The sequence below is a fragment of the Notechis scutatus genome, chromosome 8 (genome assembly GCF_049901735.1).
Source record: "Notechis scutatus isolate UNSWTSFEM ecotype Mainland chromosome 8, rNotScu1.2, whole genome shotgun sequence".
Taxonomy (NCBI): Eukaryota; Metazoa; Chordata; class Lepidosauria; order Squamata; family Elapidae; genus Notechis; species Notechis scutatus.
This window is the reverse complement of record NC_142016.1, coordinates 17,665,366-17,683,849: the sequence shown is the minus strand read 5'-3', so window position 1 is coordinate 17,683,849 and position 18,484 is coordinate 17,665,366. Positions and strand designations below refer to the sequence as shown.

General features: G+C 46.2%; 1 protein-coding gene across 1 annotated transcript in view; it reads right to left on the bottom strand.

Annotated features, from left to right (window-relative positions):
- Positions 1-18,484, bottom strand: part of KMT2B (lysine methyltransferase 2B) — a 71,973-nt gene that overhangs the window by 26,768 nt on the left and 26,721 nt on the right. Inside the window, 12 exon segments of the mRNA XM_087970861.1 lie at positions 371-444; positions 779-868; positions 952-1,044; positions 2,918-3,102; positions 5,871-5,984; positions 7,096-7,213; positions 7,500-7,595; positions 10,190-10,336; positions 10,520-10,633; positions 11,465-11,563; positions 11,919-12,031; positions 12,460-12,699. Of these exon segments, the coding sequence (XP_087826987.1) occupies positions 371-444; positions 779-868; positions 952-1,044; positions 2,918-3,102; positions 5,871-5,984; positions 7,096-7,213; positions 7,500-7,595; positions 10,190-10,336; positions 10,520-10,633; positions 11,465-11,563; positions 11,919-12,031; positions 12,460-12,699 (1,483 nt within the window).

Genomic DNA, 18,484 nt, shown 5'->3' with positions numbered 1-18,484 from the left:
CGTGGGAATCCTGACACCGGAAAGATTGGGGACCGCAATTAATTTGGTGCACAGCATTCATTTCAAGACGTGCCGACGTGAGTTGGACACCCCTGCTATGGATGATGAGTCCCTAACCCTTCATGCAGGCACTACTACCATACCCGTTGGCAATTGGGCTACGCAGGTGGCAGCCGCCATTTGCACAAGTGTCATAGGTGTGGGCAGAGCCATGTCCACCCTTCGTCCAGTTGGCAGAGCTGGAAAGGTTGGGGACCGCAATTAATTTGGTGCACATTTCATGGTGTAACGAAGGGTCCCTCCGCTTCCAACAGCCCCAGTTTGATAAGATTCCACACCACGCAAGATGACTTTGGTTCCAGGCACTCACTTGGGAAGGGAGCTGTTGCGGGTCCAGTGCTTTGCATCCAGAGCATCAAACCAGCCGAAATACTTTCCCATCAGCTGAAAAAGACAAGAAAAGAGCTGTCCAGAGGCCTAGGCAGACAGGCAGCTGTTCCCATGAAGCAAAGCAAACCAAGAACTGTAGTCCAAGCTCTGGAAGGAAACCCAGGAGACTGACTTCCAAAACCTGAAATGCAGCCCAAACAGCTGTTGCAACTTAGAACAGCTTGTCTAACCCTGACAGAGGTTATACCTATCTACAGGAGAGAAGGTGGGTGAGGCTAAGATGGAACAGGGACTCCATGCGTACATGCACCCTTTAACCCTTACGTCAACTCAATGAATTCGAGAGAGCATCTTCCACCACCACCCCCAGGTGAGGAGAGAGGAGTACCTCAAGATAGAGTTTCTTTGCAGAGAAGGTGACCTGTTCTTCCTCCGTTTGTCCCAATAGGACTCCCACTATGTCCTCATTGAAGCTGTGCTGCAGAGAGAGAGAAAAAGCTCAAGGGAGGTCACAGGGGGCTCCCACTCTCCAGTTCTTTTGATTCTTTTCTCCACACTCACCACGGACGAGTAATTCCCCTGTTCAAAGAGCTTGTTGACGGTGCGTAGGTCACAGGGCCGGAGGTGAACCTTCACACCATCATCCGGGCAGCACTGCGGACAGCAAACAGGGGAGGAAAATGGACTGCTGTCATGCAGCTTACAGCTTCTACCTGCCACCCATAACCACAACCACGGTTCTCCCAGGACTGTGATGGCAAACCTAGGCAATGCTTGCCAGAGGTGGCACACGGAGCCCTCTCTCTGGACACGCAAGCCGTTGCCCCAGCTCAGCTGTGCTGTGCATGCACACGCACGCACCTCCTGCCAACCAGCTGGTCTTCAAGTCACTGCCACGTGCGTGGGGGTGGGGCAGGGTGTGTGTGTGTGCGTGTGCGGGGGTGGGGCGCATGCGTGAAGGGCGCACAAGTGTTGCATTTTCAAGAGGTGCGTGCGCACTTTGGGCACTTGGTGCCGAAAAGGTTAGCCGTCACTGTCCTTGGACATGTGTTGTGGCCCGTCGGCTGCCAGCAGAGCTAGCTGCAGAGTCAGATGAGGAGGAGGTGGAGGGAGAGACTCGGGCAGCTTCGAAGTCTTTGGAAGACTCTGATAAGGAAGCAGCATCAGAGGCAGAGCCTGGGCCTTCCGTCCTCCCCCAGGTGGAGAGGCAGCTGTCTTTGGGGCCTGAGCTGACTGAGGGGGAGGGAGGAAGAGACTGGGCCCATCCCAGATGTGCGTATATATACGCAGAGAGGAAAAAGAGAGGAGAGCAAAGGAAAACAAAAGCCAACTCTCAGGGAGAGGCAGACACGGATGACAGCCAGCCCCTCCCCGTCTGGGAAATAAACAGGAGGGGTTTGGGAGTGGCTGGTTCTTGCAGACAACCATTCGTTCCTTAGTATACAGCAAGCAATTCTGATTTCTTGGCTAAACCCAGCTTTGCTGGGACTAATTACGGTTGATATTTTTGTTTATCCATGTGAATAAAAGACTGTTACTGCCCTGTTATTTTTTTAAAAAAGGAGTTGTTTTACTTGTGAGTAAATGTCTTATCGCTACTTGCGAAGGCTGGGTCAGAACAAGAAGCTTCTTCATAAGGAAGAGAAATTTGCAAAACAACAGCAATGTGCAAGCAACTTTCAGACCAGTGCTCTCCAACCTGGGCACCCACTACATACATAGGCTTAAAAAATCCTGGTGCTCCCCCGATCAAAATGGACCCTGAGAAAAATTCTGGGAGATGAAGTCCATAAATCTGTCTGGGGAAGGACCGGAATCTCAGTCTCAGGAGCATCTCAACTAATCTTTCTACTAAAAGGTGTAGCCCTTGAGAAAAGCTTGCTATTGCCTCTGAAATAATGCGTCAGGAGGGTTTAGCCGCCAATCTCAAAATATGGATGCATTCGCTGAAAAGTGATAGCTTTTCAAATAGCTCCCAATCCATATGATGATTAAAACAAGAACTGGCATCTTTGCATTTCTGTATTTATTTAGTTTGGGCGCTGCCCAACTCCAGTCAACTTTGGGTGGCTCATCACATAAGAAGCAAACCAGAGATACACAAAGAGCATGAGACGATAACAATAACCAGATGGCAGAACTAATCCACCAGAGAAACAAACTGTATACTCACAAGAGCTCTAACTTCCCTAGCCCAGTGCCTGGGAGAACGTCTGCCTAACTAATTGGCAGCCTTTGCATTTGGGTCACCTACACTGAGTGCTCTGCGTCACCAAATTTTGTTGAATGGTGAATAAATGAATGAATGAAGGAATGAATGAAGGAAGGAAGGAAGGAAGGAAGGAAGGAAGGAATGAATGAATGATGAATGAATTCTTCATTGGCCAAGTGTGATTAGACACACAAGGAATTTGTCTTGGTGCATGTGCTTTCAGTACACAAAAAGAAAAAATACATCCATCAAGAATCATAAGATACAACACTTGTTGGGGAAAAGAGAGGAAATAGAAAAGAAATGCTCCCATACCTGTGCACACTGCATCAGTGGCGCCACACACTTGGAGCTCAGCAGTCCTTGCAACACTTGCCGCAGTCCCTTGCGCAGCTCTGAGTTAAGGACCTCTCGCCACTTGGTCTTATCGCTGCCACAGCAGGGTCGGCATGCGTACACCACGCTCTCCGGCAAGTTAGACAAGATCTCATAGCCCTCATCTGGAAGAGATAAGAGACAGGGAAAGGAGCACATCTCTCTTGCTCGTTCCTAGGCTGATTGACACTCCATTATTTTTTTTCTCAGATCTTCTTGCGATAGCTTGCTTTGCTAAGCTATATTTTTGCAATACGAAATCCAGCCGGGGAAACCAAAAAAGGGGAAAACACCACAAAGGGCACACAATTCTGAAACAAAACAAACCCTGCTGCAACTCTTCTGATACCGTGGACGGTTTTCCCCACATAAAGATAGTCCTCGACTTACAACAGTTCATGTAGTAGTGACCAAGGAGCTTATAGTGGACTATAGAAGGAACAGATCAGACATCCAGCCCTTGCTTATCAATGGAGACCGAGTGGAGCAAGTGGTCAGTTTTAAGTTTCTGGGTGTTACCATAAAAGAGATCCTGACCTGGGGGGCTCACATTGCAGCCCTGGTCAAAAGGGCCCAGCAGAGATTAAACTACCTGAGACTTCTCAGAAAACAACAACTGAATGAAAAACTGCTGGTGACCTTCTACCGCTGCACCAGAGAGAGTATTTTAACTTAATGCACCTTTCTATGGTTTGCCAATTGCACAGTAGCAGATAGGACAACACTCCAGAGGGTTAACGTCATTGCCCAGAAGATCATTGGTTGCCCTCTCCCCTCTTTGGAAGAGCTTTATAGCTGCCGCTGCCTTAAGAAAGTTCAAAACATTCTCAAAGATCCATCTCATCCTGGGAACCCTTTTTTTGAACTATTACCATCTGGCAGATGGTACAGAATAATAAAAACAAGGACAAATAGGCTGAAAAACAGCTTCTGTCCCAGGGCAGTAGCTCTGTTGAATTCTGCTGTATAGCGCAGTGTTGGTGTGGTGTCGGGGGTTTTCGGTTCAATGTGTGGAGTGTGAAGGATGTGTGTTTGTGTTTATTTTCATGGTCATGATGTGCACTGAAGATGGTGTTTGATTTTGTTGTACGAGGTGCAATGATAATAAACAATAAACTAAACTAAACTAAACTAAACCATTCAAAGTTACAACGGCACTGAAAAATTTGACTCATGACTTTTTCACAGTTAAGACCTTTTGCAGCATCCCCATGATTCATGTGATTGAAATTCAGATGCTTGGCAACGGCTTCATATTTATGACGATTGCTGTGTCCCACGGTCATGGGATTTGCAACCTTCTGACATATCAAGTTAATGGGGAAGCCAGATTCACTTAACAACAGGGTTACTAACTTATCATCAACTGCAGGGATTCACTTCGTAAGTATGGCAAGAAAGGTCGTAAAATGGGGCAAGACTCGCTTAACAAACGTCTCACTGATCCAAAGAAATTTTGGGCTCAATTGTGGCCCTCAGTTGAGGACCACCTGTAAATATCTGGATTCAGATTTTATGCTACGTTTCGTGCAATGCCTAAAATTAATGGTGACTTGGAAAAAACTGTCATTTATGCTGCCTGATCTAACCTGCCTGTTCAATACCCTGGTTGAAACAATAGTGCAGGGGTGTCAAGCTCAATTTCACTGAGGGCTACATCAGGGCTGTGGTTGACATGGGGGGGGGACGTGGTTGACTGGCTGGGTATGGCCAACTGGATGGGCGTGGCCAGCTTGACGCCACTCCGGAGGTGGGATTCAGCAGGTTCTCACCAGTTCTGGAGAACCGGTAGCAGAAACTTTTGAGTAGTTCGGAGAACCGGCAAATCCCACCTCTGACTGGCTGGCTTCGCCCCCATCCATTCTCTGCCTCCTGAGTCCCAGCTGATTGGTTGGGTCTTCTTTGGTTGTCCTGCACAGGAGAAGGGAGCTGGAAAGCAGGTTAGTGGGGTGGGGAGGGAATGGGGATTTTGCAGTAATCTTCCCCTGCCATGCCCACCAAGCCATATCACAGAATTGATAGTAAAAAAACTATCACTGCGCCACTCCCCAAACGGCTGGCATGTTTCCTCTTCGCATTGGGTAGACCAGGACGGCCCCGTGGGTCGGATTTGACCACATTGTGAGCCAGATCCAGCCTGTGTGCCTTGAGTTTGACACCCCTGTAATAGTGTAATGAGTGAAGCCAGTCTGGAAGAAATTTTGACGGAACAACAATGAGATCCATCTTCTTAGGCCTAGCCCTAGTTCCTTTCAAAATGTGGATGGACAACAAAATAGCTTGAACTAAACCCTGTGTCATGCCCTTGTTGGAGTCTGATTCTGAGGGGGAGATTGAGCAGCTGACAAGGAGTGGGAATGTGGCTCCGGTGGCTGTGGAAGAAACAGGGGAAGGGCACAGTCTGGCTGGGCATTCAGAGGAAGACCCAGGGCCATCCCCTCTTCATCCTAGGGCATGCAGGGAGGAACAGAGAAGGGAGCAAAGTGGCTTACGAGAGAGAAGGCGGCCCTGATTCCTTTCATTAGTTGCAGCTGGGAGAACAGGATATAAGTGGGGTGTTTGCACACGGCTCTTTGCTGGAAGCAAAGTCCCAACTGTGGGTGCTGCGTTATCCTTTGAAAGTCTGCAATTTATCATCCTGGCCTGCCGTGTTAATTACTTCAGTGTGGTTTGTGTTGGTTTTTTTTTATTTCTAATTATCTTTACTTTGGGTTCAGACTGCATTTCTGCCCTTCGTAGACTGTTTTTGGAAGAGTTTGTTATCCAGCAGAGCATAATTGGACATTGGGGCCAAGTTGGAGGCATTAAAGGGAATTTATTCTACTTTGTGGTGACTTTGTCATTTTTGTGTCACGCCCCAGGTCATCCCACCCTGTTGCTCCAGACAACAAACCTGAAAGTCCCTCGCACTTGGCATGAACCCAGTGGTCACACTTGGCACACTGCATCATCTTGCTCTCGTAGTCATTGTCTTCGTAACAGTGCAAGCAGATTGGGCAGTAGTTCCCTGCAAGAGGAAGAGAGACCACATTGAGATATACGATGAACCCATCCAGCTTTTGAAAGAAAGGTTAAGATTTCAACATTTGCTCCATTGATGCCCTGTACATCAATATCCAAACAATATTCTGTGAACAAAAAACGTGAAACATCTATAAAAGCAGAACAGAAGCTGTTGGTCATAAAGGAGAATGATAACTGTGCCTCAGCATAGAAACAGAACAAAATTAAAATGACTAAAAGGTTGAAAAATTAAACCATTTTTGCTTGGTAACTGAAAACAGTCAGTCTGGTGGAATGGAGGGAGAAAATGTGGGCTAGAAGTGAGGAGACCAAGCTATTCATTTTTTATACATATAATGGTCGTTGTGGCTTTTATATCAGCAGATGAAAAAAACCAATACAAAGTAATATAAAGTAAAGAGAACAAAGAAAAAGCAATGAATCAAGGCAGTGGGGGAAGCAAAAACTGCTAGAAAAAAAGGGAAGAAAAACAAAAAACAGGATATAAAAAGCAGCTTTTCCGATATTCTTCACAGCAGTTATAAGCACAGATACATTTTAATCTCTCTGAAGTTACATCGTTCGGGTTCAAGTCTAAGGGGCAGCCTTTCATTCTTAGCCCAACCTACCTTATAAGGCTGTTCCTATGGGAGAAAACTGGTAGGAGTAATCTATACCTCTGTAAAAAAAATACAGGCAATGCATAGGCAAGAACTACCTTGGAAAACAAGTATGGAGTAATGGATAAAAGGACAGGCTGGCACCGGAGACTAATGGTCCATAAATTCATTAAACATATGTCCTTGTATTGAACCATCTGCTAAGCATTCGACTGATAACGATTATGAGCCATAGTGGCACAGTGGTTAAAGTGCAGTATTGCAAGCTAACTCTGCCCACTGTCAAGAGTTCTATCCTGACTGGCTCAAGGTTGACTCAGCCTTCCATCCTTCCAAGGTGAGTAAAATGAGGAGCCAGATTGTTGGGGGCAATAGGCTGACTCTGTAAACCGCTTGGAGAGGGCTGTAAAAGCACCGCGAAGCGGTATATAAGTCTAAGCGTTATTGCTATAACGGAAACTTTGGGAAATTTTCAGAGGATTTTACTGTGCTCACCTTTATTGTACAGCACAGAGCAGGCCGAGCAGAGACTGTAATCGCTGGACCATTCCGTGTCCCAGTTCTTCCCCGGCGCTGTCCCACAGCTTTTGCAGCGGATGCAGGCGGAACAGATCTGAAGGAAGTAAAAAAGCAAAGGACTCCACAATTGCAATATAGGGACAGTTCAGCCTGCAGTAGAAAGGTTGTAGAGTTGGCTCACTCTCATCCTCATTAAAGGTTAAAGATTAAAGGTTGTTTCTCAACCTCAGCCACTTTTTTTTTAAAAGGTATGTGGATTTCAATTCCCAGAACTGAAAAGTGAGCCAGCATAGCAGGCTGGGGGATTCTGGGAGTTGAAAGTCTACAAACCTTAAAAAGTTCCCAAGGTTGAGAAACGCCGCCCTACATTTTCTACTTACCCAGCCCTTCCTCTTACGGAATGGTTTGGTGGGATAGTTGGGGCCAAGACAGGCCAAGTGATAACAGTTCCTGCAGCGCTCACACTCCAGCAGTTGCTGTCGCGGGTTATAGAAGAAAGAGAGAAAGGGAGTAAGGGGCGTGAAAAATCCAGCAGCTACCCCTGTATTTGGAACCCTTCACACCTCCTAAAGGAGAACTCTGATCAGGAATGCAAAAAGGGCGCAGAAGTAAACAAAGCGGAGAGCTAAACACTGAAACAAGGGTCTTCAAACCTGGCAAGTTTAAGTGGACTTCAACTCCCAGAATTCCTGACCTAACATGACTGGAGGAAGATTTCTGGGAGTTGAAGACCACAAGTCTTAAAGCTGTCAAGTTTGAAGACCCCTGTGTTAAAGCTATATTAAGAAAACCCAAATACTTAGAATTCTTGTTTTAAAAAGCTTAAATCTTTGTATATGATCAGGATGTTTCTCTTTCTTCTACTCAATGCCCATCCAGCCTGCCATGCTGTGGGCACTACTGAATCCACCTGCCCCATTTGTTCAAATTGGCATCTTCATTCCCCTCCCTATTTCATGCAGAGCTGTAATATTGCGGGGTCTTTTCTTTGCTCCTTTTAACACCCTTCGCCTACTTACTTCTGTTTGCCTTTGCTGTATATATGGAGATTAAAAAAAAACACAACAACCACCTTGCAGAAATACCTCTCTCCGGTTGAGAATCCTTTGGCTGTTTACTGGCAGTCCTTGACTTACAGCCACAAAGGAGCCCAATATTTCTGTTGTTAAGCGAGACATTTATTAAGTGAGTTTTGCCTCACTTTAAGATCTTTCTTGCCATAGCTGTTAAGTAAATCACCGCAATTGTAAAGTTAGTAACACAGTTCTGAAGTGAGTGCGGCTTGTCAGAAAGTGATCACGTGACATCAGGACACTGCAACCATCATCCATGCATGCCGGTTGCCAAGTGTCCGAATTTTGACCACGTGACCACGGGAATGCTACAATGGCCATTAAGTGGGGGGAAATGGTCATAAGTCATTTTTATCAATGCCGCTGTAACTTTGAATGGTCACTAAACGAATGGTTGTTAAGTCGAGGATTACATGAAACCAGGGGTGGGGTTCAAAAATTTCAGCAAACGGTTCTCTGCCCGGTTGCTGGGTGGCCATGGCCACGGTGGGTGTGGCCTACTCGGCCTCCTGCAGCAGGGGGCAGCGTTTTTGCCCTCCCCGGGCTCCGGAGGCTTTCCTCGAGCTTCCGGGAGGGCAAAAACAGCCTCCCCAGGCTCTGGAGGAGAGAAATGGACCTGTTTCCGGACTTCTGGAATGTCTGGGAGGCCTGTTTTTTCCCCTCCCAGAGCCTCCTGCACTTACCTGGCCTCCAAAACGGGCTGCGTGTAGACTCCTGGGAGGGGAGGGGAGGGGAGGGGAGGGGCGGGTGGGCCCAGCCAGTCGGTTCAACTATCAGTTCGGTGAACCAGATGTAAAATTAGTATCCAGTTCGCACAAACCGGTTGAATCCCACCCCTGCCTGTAACAGCAATTATTGTGCTTCTGGTGCTGCAAATCAACCACCAATGTGCTTTATTTATTTACAGAGCTTCTACATTGCTACAAACTCCGAGTGGTTTATGGGATGACAACGGTGGCAGCTGAGAACGTGCTGCAAACCTGTGCAGGGAGATGAGATGGGGTAACTGCCAGCCTGACTGAAGTTACAGTTGGGCAGACACTGAAAGGACATGAGATGGTAGGGACCAAAGGCAGAGACAGTGTTTTTCAACAGTGGCAATTTTAAAGTATGTAGACTTCCATTCCCAGAATCCTCCAGTTATCACCTTAAAAGTTGCCACGGCTGAGAAACACTGGGATAAGGCGACAAAAGACCCACAAAGTCTTGAGACACAGTGAAGGAACAATCTGAAATGCTGTTTTTGTTCACTGTCCTAAGTGCACAAAAGCCAGAGAAATTGAATATAAATACATAAGAAATTGTTGTTGTTTTTTTATGGGTGAGGGAGAAGGGGCGGAGAGCACCAGAGAGACAAATCAATATCCAAGTGGGCTAAAAGAGAACCAGTGAAGCCATTTGGGAGGTGGGCTACTCATGTTAAGGAAATCAAGAGTTAAGAAAATAATAGGATGATGCCTGAGTACCCATATGGCTCTACAAAAAGAAAAGAGAGAGAGAGAGAGAGAGACAGAGAGAGAGACAGAGAGAGAGAGAACTCATGAAAAAGGAAGGAAGGAAGGAAGTAGCAAAAGAGGAAGCCAAAGGAGGATGGGATTACTGTGTTCTGAAACCTCAGCTTATTGCTGCTTCTGCAATTGCTACACACGTGCCTGTTTTTGGTTACGTTTCCCAAGTCTGGGCTTTAAAGAAGGGGAATGATGCCCGCAAACACTCTCCCCATAATCCTGAAATAGGAGATGAAGATTAAGGAGCAGTTGATTTAAAGTCACTTTCCTGACCCTTCAAATCCTCCATCCGTGAGCTTGAAAAAGTGAAGAGCACTGCCGTTTCCAGAATGCTGACTCCTGCCCCACTTACACAGAGCTGTTGGGTGATGCAATGATGGACTGCTATTTTCCTGTTAGCAGAAGGGGCACAGGCCAAGATATTCCCTGCCTGCACACACACACACACACACACACACGCACGCACACACACGCACAAAACTTCCTTACCTTGGATGCTTTGTTTTTGCGGTCGCAGACATAACAAAACTTGCAGCGGCGACAACACCAGCTGTCCTCCTGCTCGGGCAGCGGCTGTTCATCCTCCTCCAGGCAGAAGACATGGAAAGGATCACAGCATACCTGGCAGTACACCAGCTGCAGAAGAGGCAGCAGTCATGTTAGCAATCCTAACCTCCATGAAAACAGGCAGCCCTTTTTAAATCCCCAAATCTCACCCCATTCTGAAGGTAAAAGGACCCCTCCCTCAAATTCCTGCCTAGGGGGAACTCATGCCCCCCACCTTTGGGGTACTTCTCGGCTCCTTTTCCTCGAACCCACCTGATGGAAACCTTTGCTTGCGCAGAGCAGGCATACCACCTGCGTGGTGACCGGTACTGAAGTGAGGATGCTGAGGCCGCCCATCAGCCAGACGTTCTCCAAGTCACAGTCTTCCTGCAAGGCACACAAGCAGGGAAACAAGTTTGCTCTGAAAGCTACAGAGCCACATGCAGTAAATCACTGAGCTGAAAGGGAATTTACAAATCTTACAAAATTTACGAAGGTAAATTTGTACACAGTAAGGTGGAGAGAAAGGGAGTGGGGAAGGAGAGAGAGAGAAAAAAAAAAGAAAGAGAGAGAGAGAGTGAAAGGAAAGAAAGAAAGAGAAAGAAAAAGAAGGGAAAAAGAAAAAAGGGAAGGAGGAAGGGGGAGAGAGATGGAGGGAGAAAAGAAGGAGAAAGAGGGAGTGAGTGAGAGTGTCAATCAGCATCAAAGTAAATTTGTTCTGCAGTTTCAGAATGACATAAGAAAAATCCTCCTGTGCACTTAGCAAGACTAATAGGAACTTGTATTTAGAGATCAGAGTCTATTCAAAAAGGTAAAACTAAAATGAACATCTTCTACTGAGTCATAAAAAATAACCAAGAACCATCATATATCCTTTAATGTTGGACAAACAAGCTTACAAAACTGTGCACGGGTACATAGATCAGCTGCCAAACCTTTTATCTAATGAAACTTCAGAACAATCTCTGAGGATAGTCCTGTGTAGAGCATGCTGCAGTAGCCTAGACCAAAATTGTTCAGACCTGGTTCAATAACATCAGTAGAGCCCCTTGGGCTTAATAGGCATAAAGCTGTAAACAACAGATTTAGGAAAGGTGCCAACTGAGATTTTGTTCCACTAGGGAATACACTTTGGTGTCTAGCAATTGCCAACATGACTTCGCTGTATATGACATCCTTTCAAATTGGGTGTCGGTGAGACAGATGTTCCCGCCTCACCTTGAAATCAACCCTGAGACGGTGGACTCCATCCGTGGATTTCTGTTTCCCATTCCAGCCATTGGAGATGGAGGGGAGTGAGGCAGGAGGAGGGATGTCCTGTGAAGGACAGAGAAAGGAAGGGAAGATAACGGCAGATGAATAGAATATTCTGAGACATTTACTGTGGTTGCCTGTGGGATACACAATGCTGGTATTAGAGTATGACGAGAGAAGAAATAAATGGATATGGGGGAGGGTAAGGAAGGAAGAAGGAAAAATTGGCATATTTTCCCATAAGTGAAATGAATCTTGGTGAAAAACAAAATGACTTGCCATTTGGCTCATATCCCACTTAAAGAACACAACACACAGTGGATTCCTTGAAGTCCCTGATGGGCACTGTGCACCCTCCTGAGTTACAATACAAACCACAATAAAACTTTGCCCAGATGTGGATCTTTGCCTGTCTCACCTTTTCTTGATGGCTCACCTTCTCTGGTTTCTTCCTCGCTTTCAGCTGCACCACGGGCTGCAAAGAACTTTTACGGGGCCGACTTTGCTCCTCAGGGTCCACGGGAAGCAAATCTGGAAACATATGAGCATTTTAAGAGCGTATATTCTTTGCATCGGACTCAAACAGGATGAGAAGCTACTCCATTCTTCACCTGGCATGGCAAATCCATTGGCTTTTAACCTCAGAGAAGCTACGAGTCAACAATAAACCTGAAATCTACTGGACTATCAATCATTTGAGCATCAAAGATTTCTGGCTTGCTGTTAACATGGCATCACACCAAAATGAGACCAGGTCCTACTCTCAGGTCCTGTGTTGTATTTTTTGAGTCATTCTATCACGAGCTTCCTCTTAAGAAAATTGTGACCAATAACCACAGCCACAGCTTCAGATACAGTATATGTGAGGGCTGATTGTTTAGTACAGGTGCCTACCGGCAGGCTGGCAAATCTCTATGTGGAAGTCATGGACTTAAGCAACCCGAAAGCTCACAGCTCACCTGAGTCGCGCGAAGATTTCCGGCGATGAGTGGCTGAAGCCGGCTCTGTGTCTGAGTCAGAGGATTCAAAGATGTCATACGAGGGCCTCTGCTTGACGCAGCGCCGGGCTGACTTACGCTGCAACAGAGAGTCTTGCTCAGCGGTCTCCGTGGCCCCCAGCATGACTTCCCAGGGGGCTGGAAACTCCTCTTGAGAATCCTCCGAATCCCAGTGGGCGATGGGCTTCACTACCGTACGGCCTGAAGACAAAGGCATGGGTGAGCAGAGCCCGGCAGGCCGACTCCGAGCAGCAGGTGGATGTTGGGGCAGAAGGACCATTTCCTCCCCTTTCCTCCATCCCCGTTGAGGTCTCCCCGAGACTCGTTAGAAAGGCCATGACGAGGGGTGGGGAGGTGGGAGAGAGAAAACGAATACAAACCCTTCAACTTATCATGAGGCAGCTGACTGCAATCCCAACCCGCTCTGAACGTCTGACCAGACCAACATTAGAAAGCTCTCCTGCTCAAGATAGGTGCCCTGGGTTCTACCAGCATCCACTTTCAGCTCAACCTACTGCTCAGCGCCAGAGGACTGACAAGGAAGGTTTCTGGGTCCCTTTGCTGCAACCAAAGGGCAGTTGGGTTTTAGCAGCCCAGATTTAATCCTGGGGAGAATTGGTAACTCTCGCCTGCCTTGTGGAAGAAGCCTCAACCCAACCCATTTTGCGTCAGCTGTTGCTCTGCTTACCCACTGACCTGTCTAAGGGGTCTCCTCCCCAAGTCTTCATTAGCTCACTTACCTTAGCTACAGCTCATCTTCCATCTACTGTGGCAATGCTTTAATCCCCCCTCCTGTCACCAATCTAGATTTACAATCACTACCCATCCCTGTTTAGGTGTGGGTGGGGGGGCTGTCTTCCTATGTATAAGGCTGGTGAAAGGTCCTTCTCTTTACTTTCTCATTCCCAATACAAAAGAGATTTAAGCATTCTACAGCTAGGAGCAAAGAGATAAGAAGAAGAAGAAGAAGAAGAAGAAGAAGAAGAAGAAGAAGAAGAAGAAGAAGAAGAAGAAGAAGAAGAAGAAGAAGAAGAAGAAGAAGAAGAAGAAGAAGAAGAAGAAGAAGAAGAAGAAGAAGAAGAAGAAGAAGAAGAAGAAGAAGAAGAAGAAGAAGAAGAAGAAGAAGAAGAAGAAGAAGAAGAAGAAGAAGAAGAAGAAGAAGAAGAAGAAGAAGAAGAAGAAGAAAGAAGAAGAAAGAAGAAGAAGAAGAAAGAAGAAGAAGAAGAAGAAGAAGAAGAAGAAGAAGAAGAAGAAGAAGAAGAAGAAGAAGAAGAAGAGAAGAAGAAGAAAGAAGAAGAAGAAGAAGAAGAAGAAGAAGAAGAAGAAGAAGAAGAAGAAGAAGAAGAAGAAAGAAGAAGAAGAAGAAGAAGAAGAAGAAGAAGAAGAAGAAGAAGAAGAAGAAGAAGAAGAAAGAAGAAGAAGAACCTAGATGGGATTTCAGAGGCCCTTACTGCCTAGGTCATACTAATCACACTGAGGACCTTGGCTCAAGGCTCTGAGCTCCTAGAGATCCAACTTCAGTCAGGCACTATGGATCTACTCAAGAGGTTTTTTTTAAAAAAAAAACCTGCACTGGATTGTAATTCTCCTTTGCTACAGCAAACCCAAGGAGCAATTGCTTTGCTTTCTAGCAGCCATTGTCTACTTCCCCATATGCAGATGAAGTGGAATGAAGGCTCTGATCCCAACCCCTCCCCCCCCCCTTGAAGGTACCATTAGGAGTTTGTGTGTGTGTGCGCGAGTGTGTGCTTCTCCCATTGTTAATTAATTGGCCCAGAAGTACAAATGAATTAGAAATTCAAAGGAAGGGAGGGGGTGGAGGGGGGGTGGAGGGCCAAAGGAAGGGAGGGGGTGGAGGGCCAAAGCTTCCTGCCTCTTGCTCCCTTGGTGGAAAAACTTGGAAAAGGATGAAGCAGCAAGTGAGGAGGTAAGGCAGGAAAGAGATTCAGCAGCTCAAAGAGATTTCCCCCAAAGGAGGCTGCACCCTCCTAGCATTTCTCCCATCCCTCAGAATGAAGCTGAAGAAGTTGGGAAACTGGGCTCCAATTCTCCCCCCTCCCCTCCCCCCCCCAAGAGCAGAACAAGCAAAATGCCATCTCCCACACACACACACACACTCCTTGTGCCACCTCCCCACCTTCAGCCTCCTTCCCCAGATGTATCTGCTCACATCAGCAACGTTTCTTCAGTCTGCACAGCAAGTGAGGGCATTCTCGTAGGCATGCAGGCTCTTCCTCTGGCAGAGGCCCCCTCAGGTCACAATGGCCTCCCCAGCCCAGCCCCTTCCTAGTACCTGCCCATTTCCTCCCCATAATCCAAAAAAAAAAAAAAAAAGACGGGGGACCTCCGCCCCCTCCCACCTTTGCAGTATTATCTATGCGGTATCCATGGCTCCACCCATCCCAGGCTATAGCAAACAGACAACATTGCCTCCATCTACGAAGGGCCTTTTCCACCTGGGGGCCTCCAGAGGTCTTAAGGCTGCAATTCCCAGAATCCCCCAAGATGCCAAACTGGGGAGGGCTACAGCCTTACTTTTAAAAGCCGCTTTCTTCCAGAGCATCTAAAAGTGTGAGGGTGGGAGGGGAGCAGAGAGAATGAGGCAAATTGCTGCCTGAGACTCCTTGCAAAAGAGCATTTAAAGCAGTACTTATAGATCAGGGGTCTCCAACCTTGGCAACTTTAAGCCTGGAGGACTTCAACTCCCAGAATACCCCAGCCAGCAAAGCTGGCTGGGGTATTCTGGGAGTTGAAGTCCTCCAGGCTTAAAGTTGCCAAGGTTGGAGACCCCTGTTATAGATGGTCAAGGTTTAAGCTAGGATTCTCAGCCTGGTTGTGTGGACTTCCAACTCCCAGGGTTCTGAGAATTCTGGGAGTTGATATCCACAAATCTTCAAGCCACCAAGGTTGAGAAGCATCTAAACCAAGGGCCTTCAAACTTGAGAACTTGTGGACTTTGACTCCCAGAATTCCTGAGCTAACATGACTGGAGGAGGAATTCTGGGAGTTGAAGTCACAAATCTTCAAGCCACCAAGGTTGAGAAGCATCTAAACCAAGGGCCTTCAAACTTGCAAGTTTAAGACTTGTGGACTTTTGACTCCCAGAATTCCTGAGCTAACATGACTGGAGGAGGAATTCTGGGAGTTGAAGTCCACAAATCTTCAAGCCGCCAAGGTTAAGAAGCATCTGAACTTAAGCACCAGGGGGAAACAACGGAGGGAGAAGGAAGACATGGGTTTATAAGCAAGCAGAAAGCATGCGTGATTTCAGCTAGGCTGGGTTACAGCATTAATTATAGCAGGGATAAGCAGGAGGAGTAGAGATCTGTTCGTTGGACAGCAAAGGTTTCCTACTTATATTGTTCCAAGAACTGCATCACAAAAACTTGGTCGCTTCTAACTTTCTGGATGTTTTATTGTGAGAGTGGAGAATGGTGTGAGCTTCTTTTGAGAGCCATCCTAAATTCCTGGGCTCAGAGGCAACCTACGTCTGAACAACCTGCTTATTCAAGGCCAGTTAGCAGTTTCACTGGCCCAGTAAGCAACATTTATTTAGTTCTCCCATTTTGTACTTTTTGTTGTTGTTGTTGTTGTTATTGCTGGTTAGCATTTTGTGCAAACCTAGCTCCATTTCTTCTTAGCATAGGCTTCAACGTATTGTACGAGCCAAGGAAATGGGCTGATTTGATACGAAGGTCAAAGGTCTGCTGTAAACTTGGACTTTGCGCATGTTCATACAACTAAGCCACGCCCATGCGCTTCGTTCCAGTAATCAATGCGTGAACCTCTGCAGGTCCCAAGCCTCTTCAACTGTGGTGAAAGCCAGGATCAGAACTATCTGAGGAAGCCATGGGTTAGGGAAAAGCTGTAGTGGGTAACAGGAAGTGGGAATATCAGGACTAAGGGACCAATTCGGCCCACAGGTGGGTGTGACTTTTTTTGTTCTTTCATATCCACCCAAATCAAGGAACTTGGGTTTAAACTGAGCTCCTATATTTAGGCTGCCTATTCTAGGCTATGACTCAGGATGGGGAAGTTTCCCCGCTACGAGCCTCAGCAACCCCAATTACCCATGTGCAGGACAGAGAACATCACACATCCCATTTTCCAAGGCCGTTTAAAGGATTAGTAGGACGTAAGGCATCTTAAGAGCAATTAGAACACTGGAAAGCAGGGTATGAAGGTTAGATAGCATTTTAATAGTCACTTTTAAGAGGGTAAATGTTTCCATGTGATAGGATCCTACAAAAACTGAACTCTGGAAGAGGACAAAAACGGGTCAAGATGAATGCAACGGCTAATGTCAGCGGTAGAAAATCTGCACCGTTTGGCAATATCATAGGAGTGCTTATATCCTCACCAATAATGAAAACTTAAAATTGCAGCAGATCAGATTCCACGTTCCCATTGGAAGGGCAGCAGAAGAACAGCCTGAGGGTTTGCCAAGTATTTTTGGTTTTTTTAGAATCCCTCCCTTGAGAAAACAAAACACCCATCTTATCTTTCTTTGGTTGGGGAAGCAGGTGCCTGGAGAAATGGTGCTAAGAGGAAAAAAATGAGGCCAAAAGGCCTGTTCAATAGCTTTGGGGAGACAATGATCTAAACAGGGTACCTCTTTTAAATTACATTACCTTTAATGGCTATATTTCCGTGAAACCAAATAAGCATCTCCAGAGAGAAACAGTAAGGAGTTTCTATCCCCAGGATCAAAGACATGGCCTGGAGGCTGTGTGATGGAGCCATCTTCCTTAAGCTAAGCGGGACCAACCCTGGTTAGCATTTGGAAGAAGGACCAGATGGGGAACCTTGATGCACCAATCTCAGGTTTCATGGAACTAGTGAAAGATAAGCCTGCCCAGGAATGTCAACTAGATGGAACAACATTTCAAATGGCAACAGGTACCATGCTTGTTGCGGCATGAAACAAGGGGAGTGAGAGAAACAGGACATTCTAGGGGAAAACAAGGACAATTTAGTGTAATGGCTACAGACAATACACATTAAGAAGAAGCAAAATACAGAGCCGGGAATATGTTAAACCAGGTCACTGGACCAATTAGCATCCACAGAAACGTGGGCAACTGCTCAGTGATAAGAGCTCACGCTTCGTAGAAAGTCCCTAATTCAATTTTTGGCAGCTCCGGAGAGAAATAGCAGGAGAGGGAAAAAGCTAGGCCAGCCATGACATGATGATCAAAAAATCTGACCTGGTGTGAACAGCTTCCTTGGTTAAAAGATCAACTGTGATTGCAGTAGATCAGAATTTATTTTGTTTTAATATAAAATATTGTGCGGTAGATCAGAATTTATTTTATTTTAATATAAAGCCTGTGCAATCAAGCACATTTTTTTCAGAAAGCAATTCTAAGAATAGATCTTTATCTATGGAGTCATGATTGTCCCAAAGGTGCTTTTTTCAAGGGGCAACTGGACTTTGATTTTCCTTGAAGGCGTTTCGCTTCTCATCCAAGAAGCTTCTTCAGTTCTGAACTTCTTGGATGAGAAGCGACATGCCTTCAAGGAAAAACAAAGTCCAGTTGACCCTTGAAAAAGCACCCTTGAACCAAGAACAGGTCAGCTCTCTGGCCTCAGATCTTTGGATCTGGAAAGCCTACAAAACTAAACTGACTGCAATGTTCATCGAAAAAAGCAAAATTAAAGGCCAAGTCCCAACCGTAATAAATTGCTGCTAAAGTGTTGAGGCCTAACTGCACAAAGTATGGGAGCCCAATATTAACTTGTCCTAACTCTGCCACCCACCACGACGTTCTTGAAGCAAAATGCATTATAAATTTATTTATTAAAAGATTCCCTGGAAACTACAATTCACGAAACAGGCTTTGCTCCAAGAAACAGGAACAGGCAAGGGAGAGTGTGAGTGAGCAGACATTGTTCAACAGAGGCACAGCAGTTTCCTGGGGGGCAGCAGATGAGTTTGGATCCTCCTTAGTGGGACATCTGATGTTCTGTATGTTTTACCATCAAG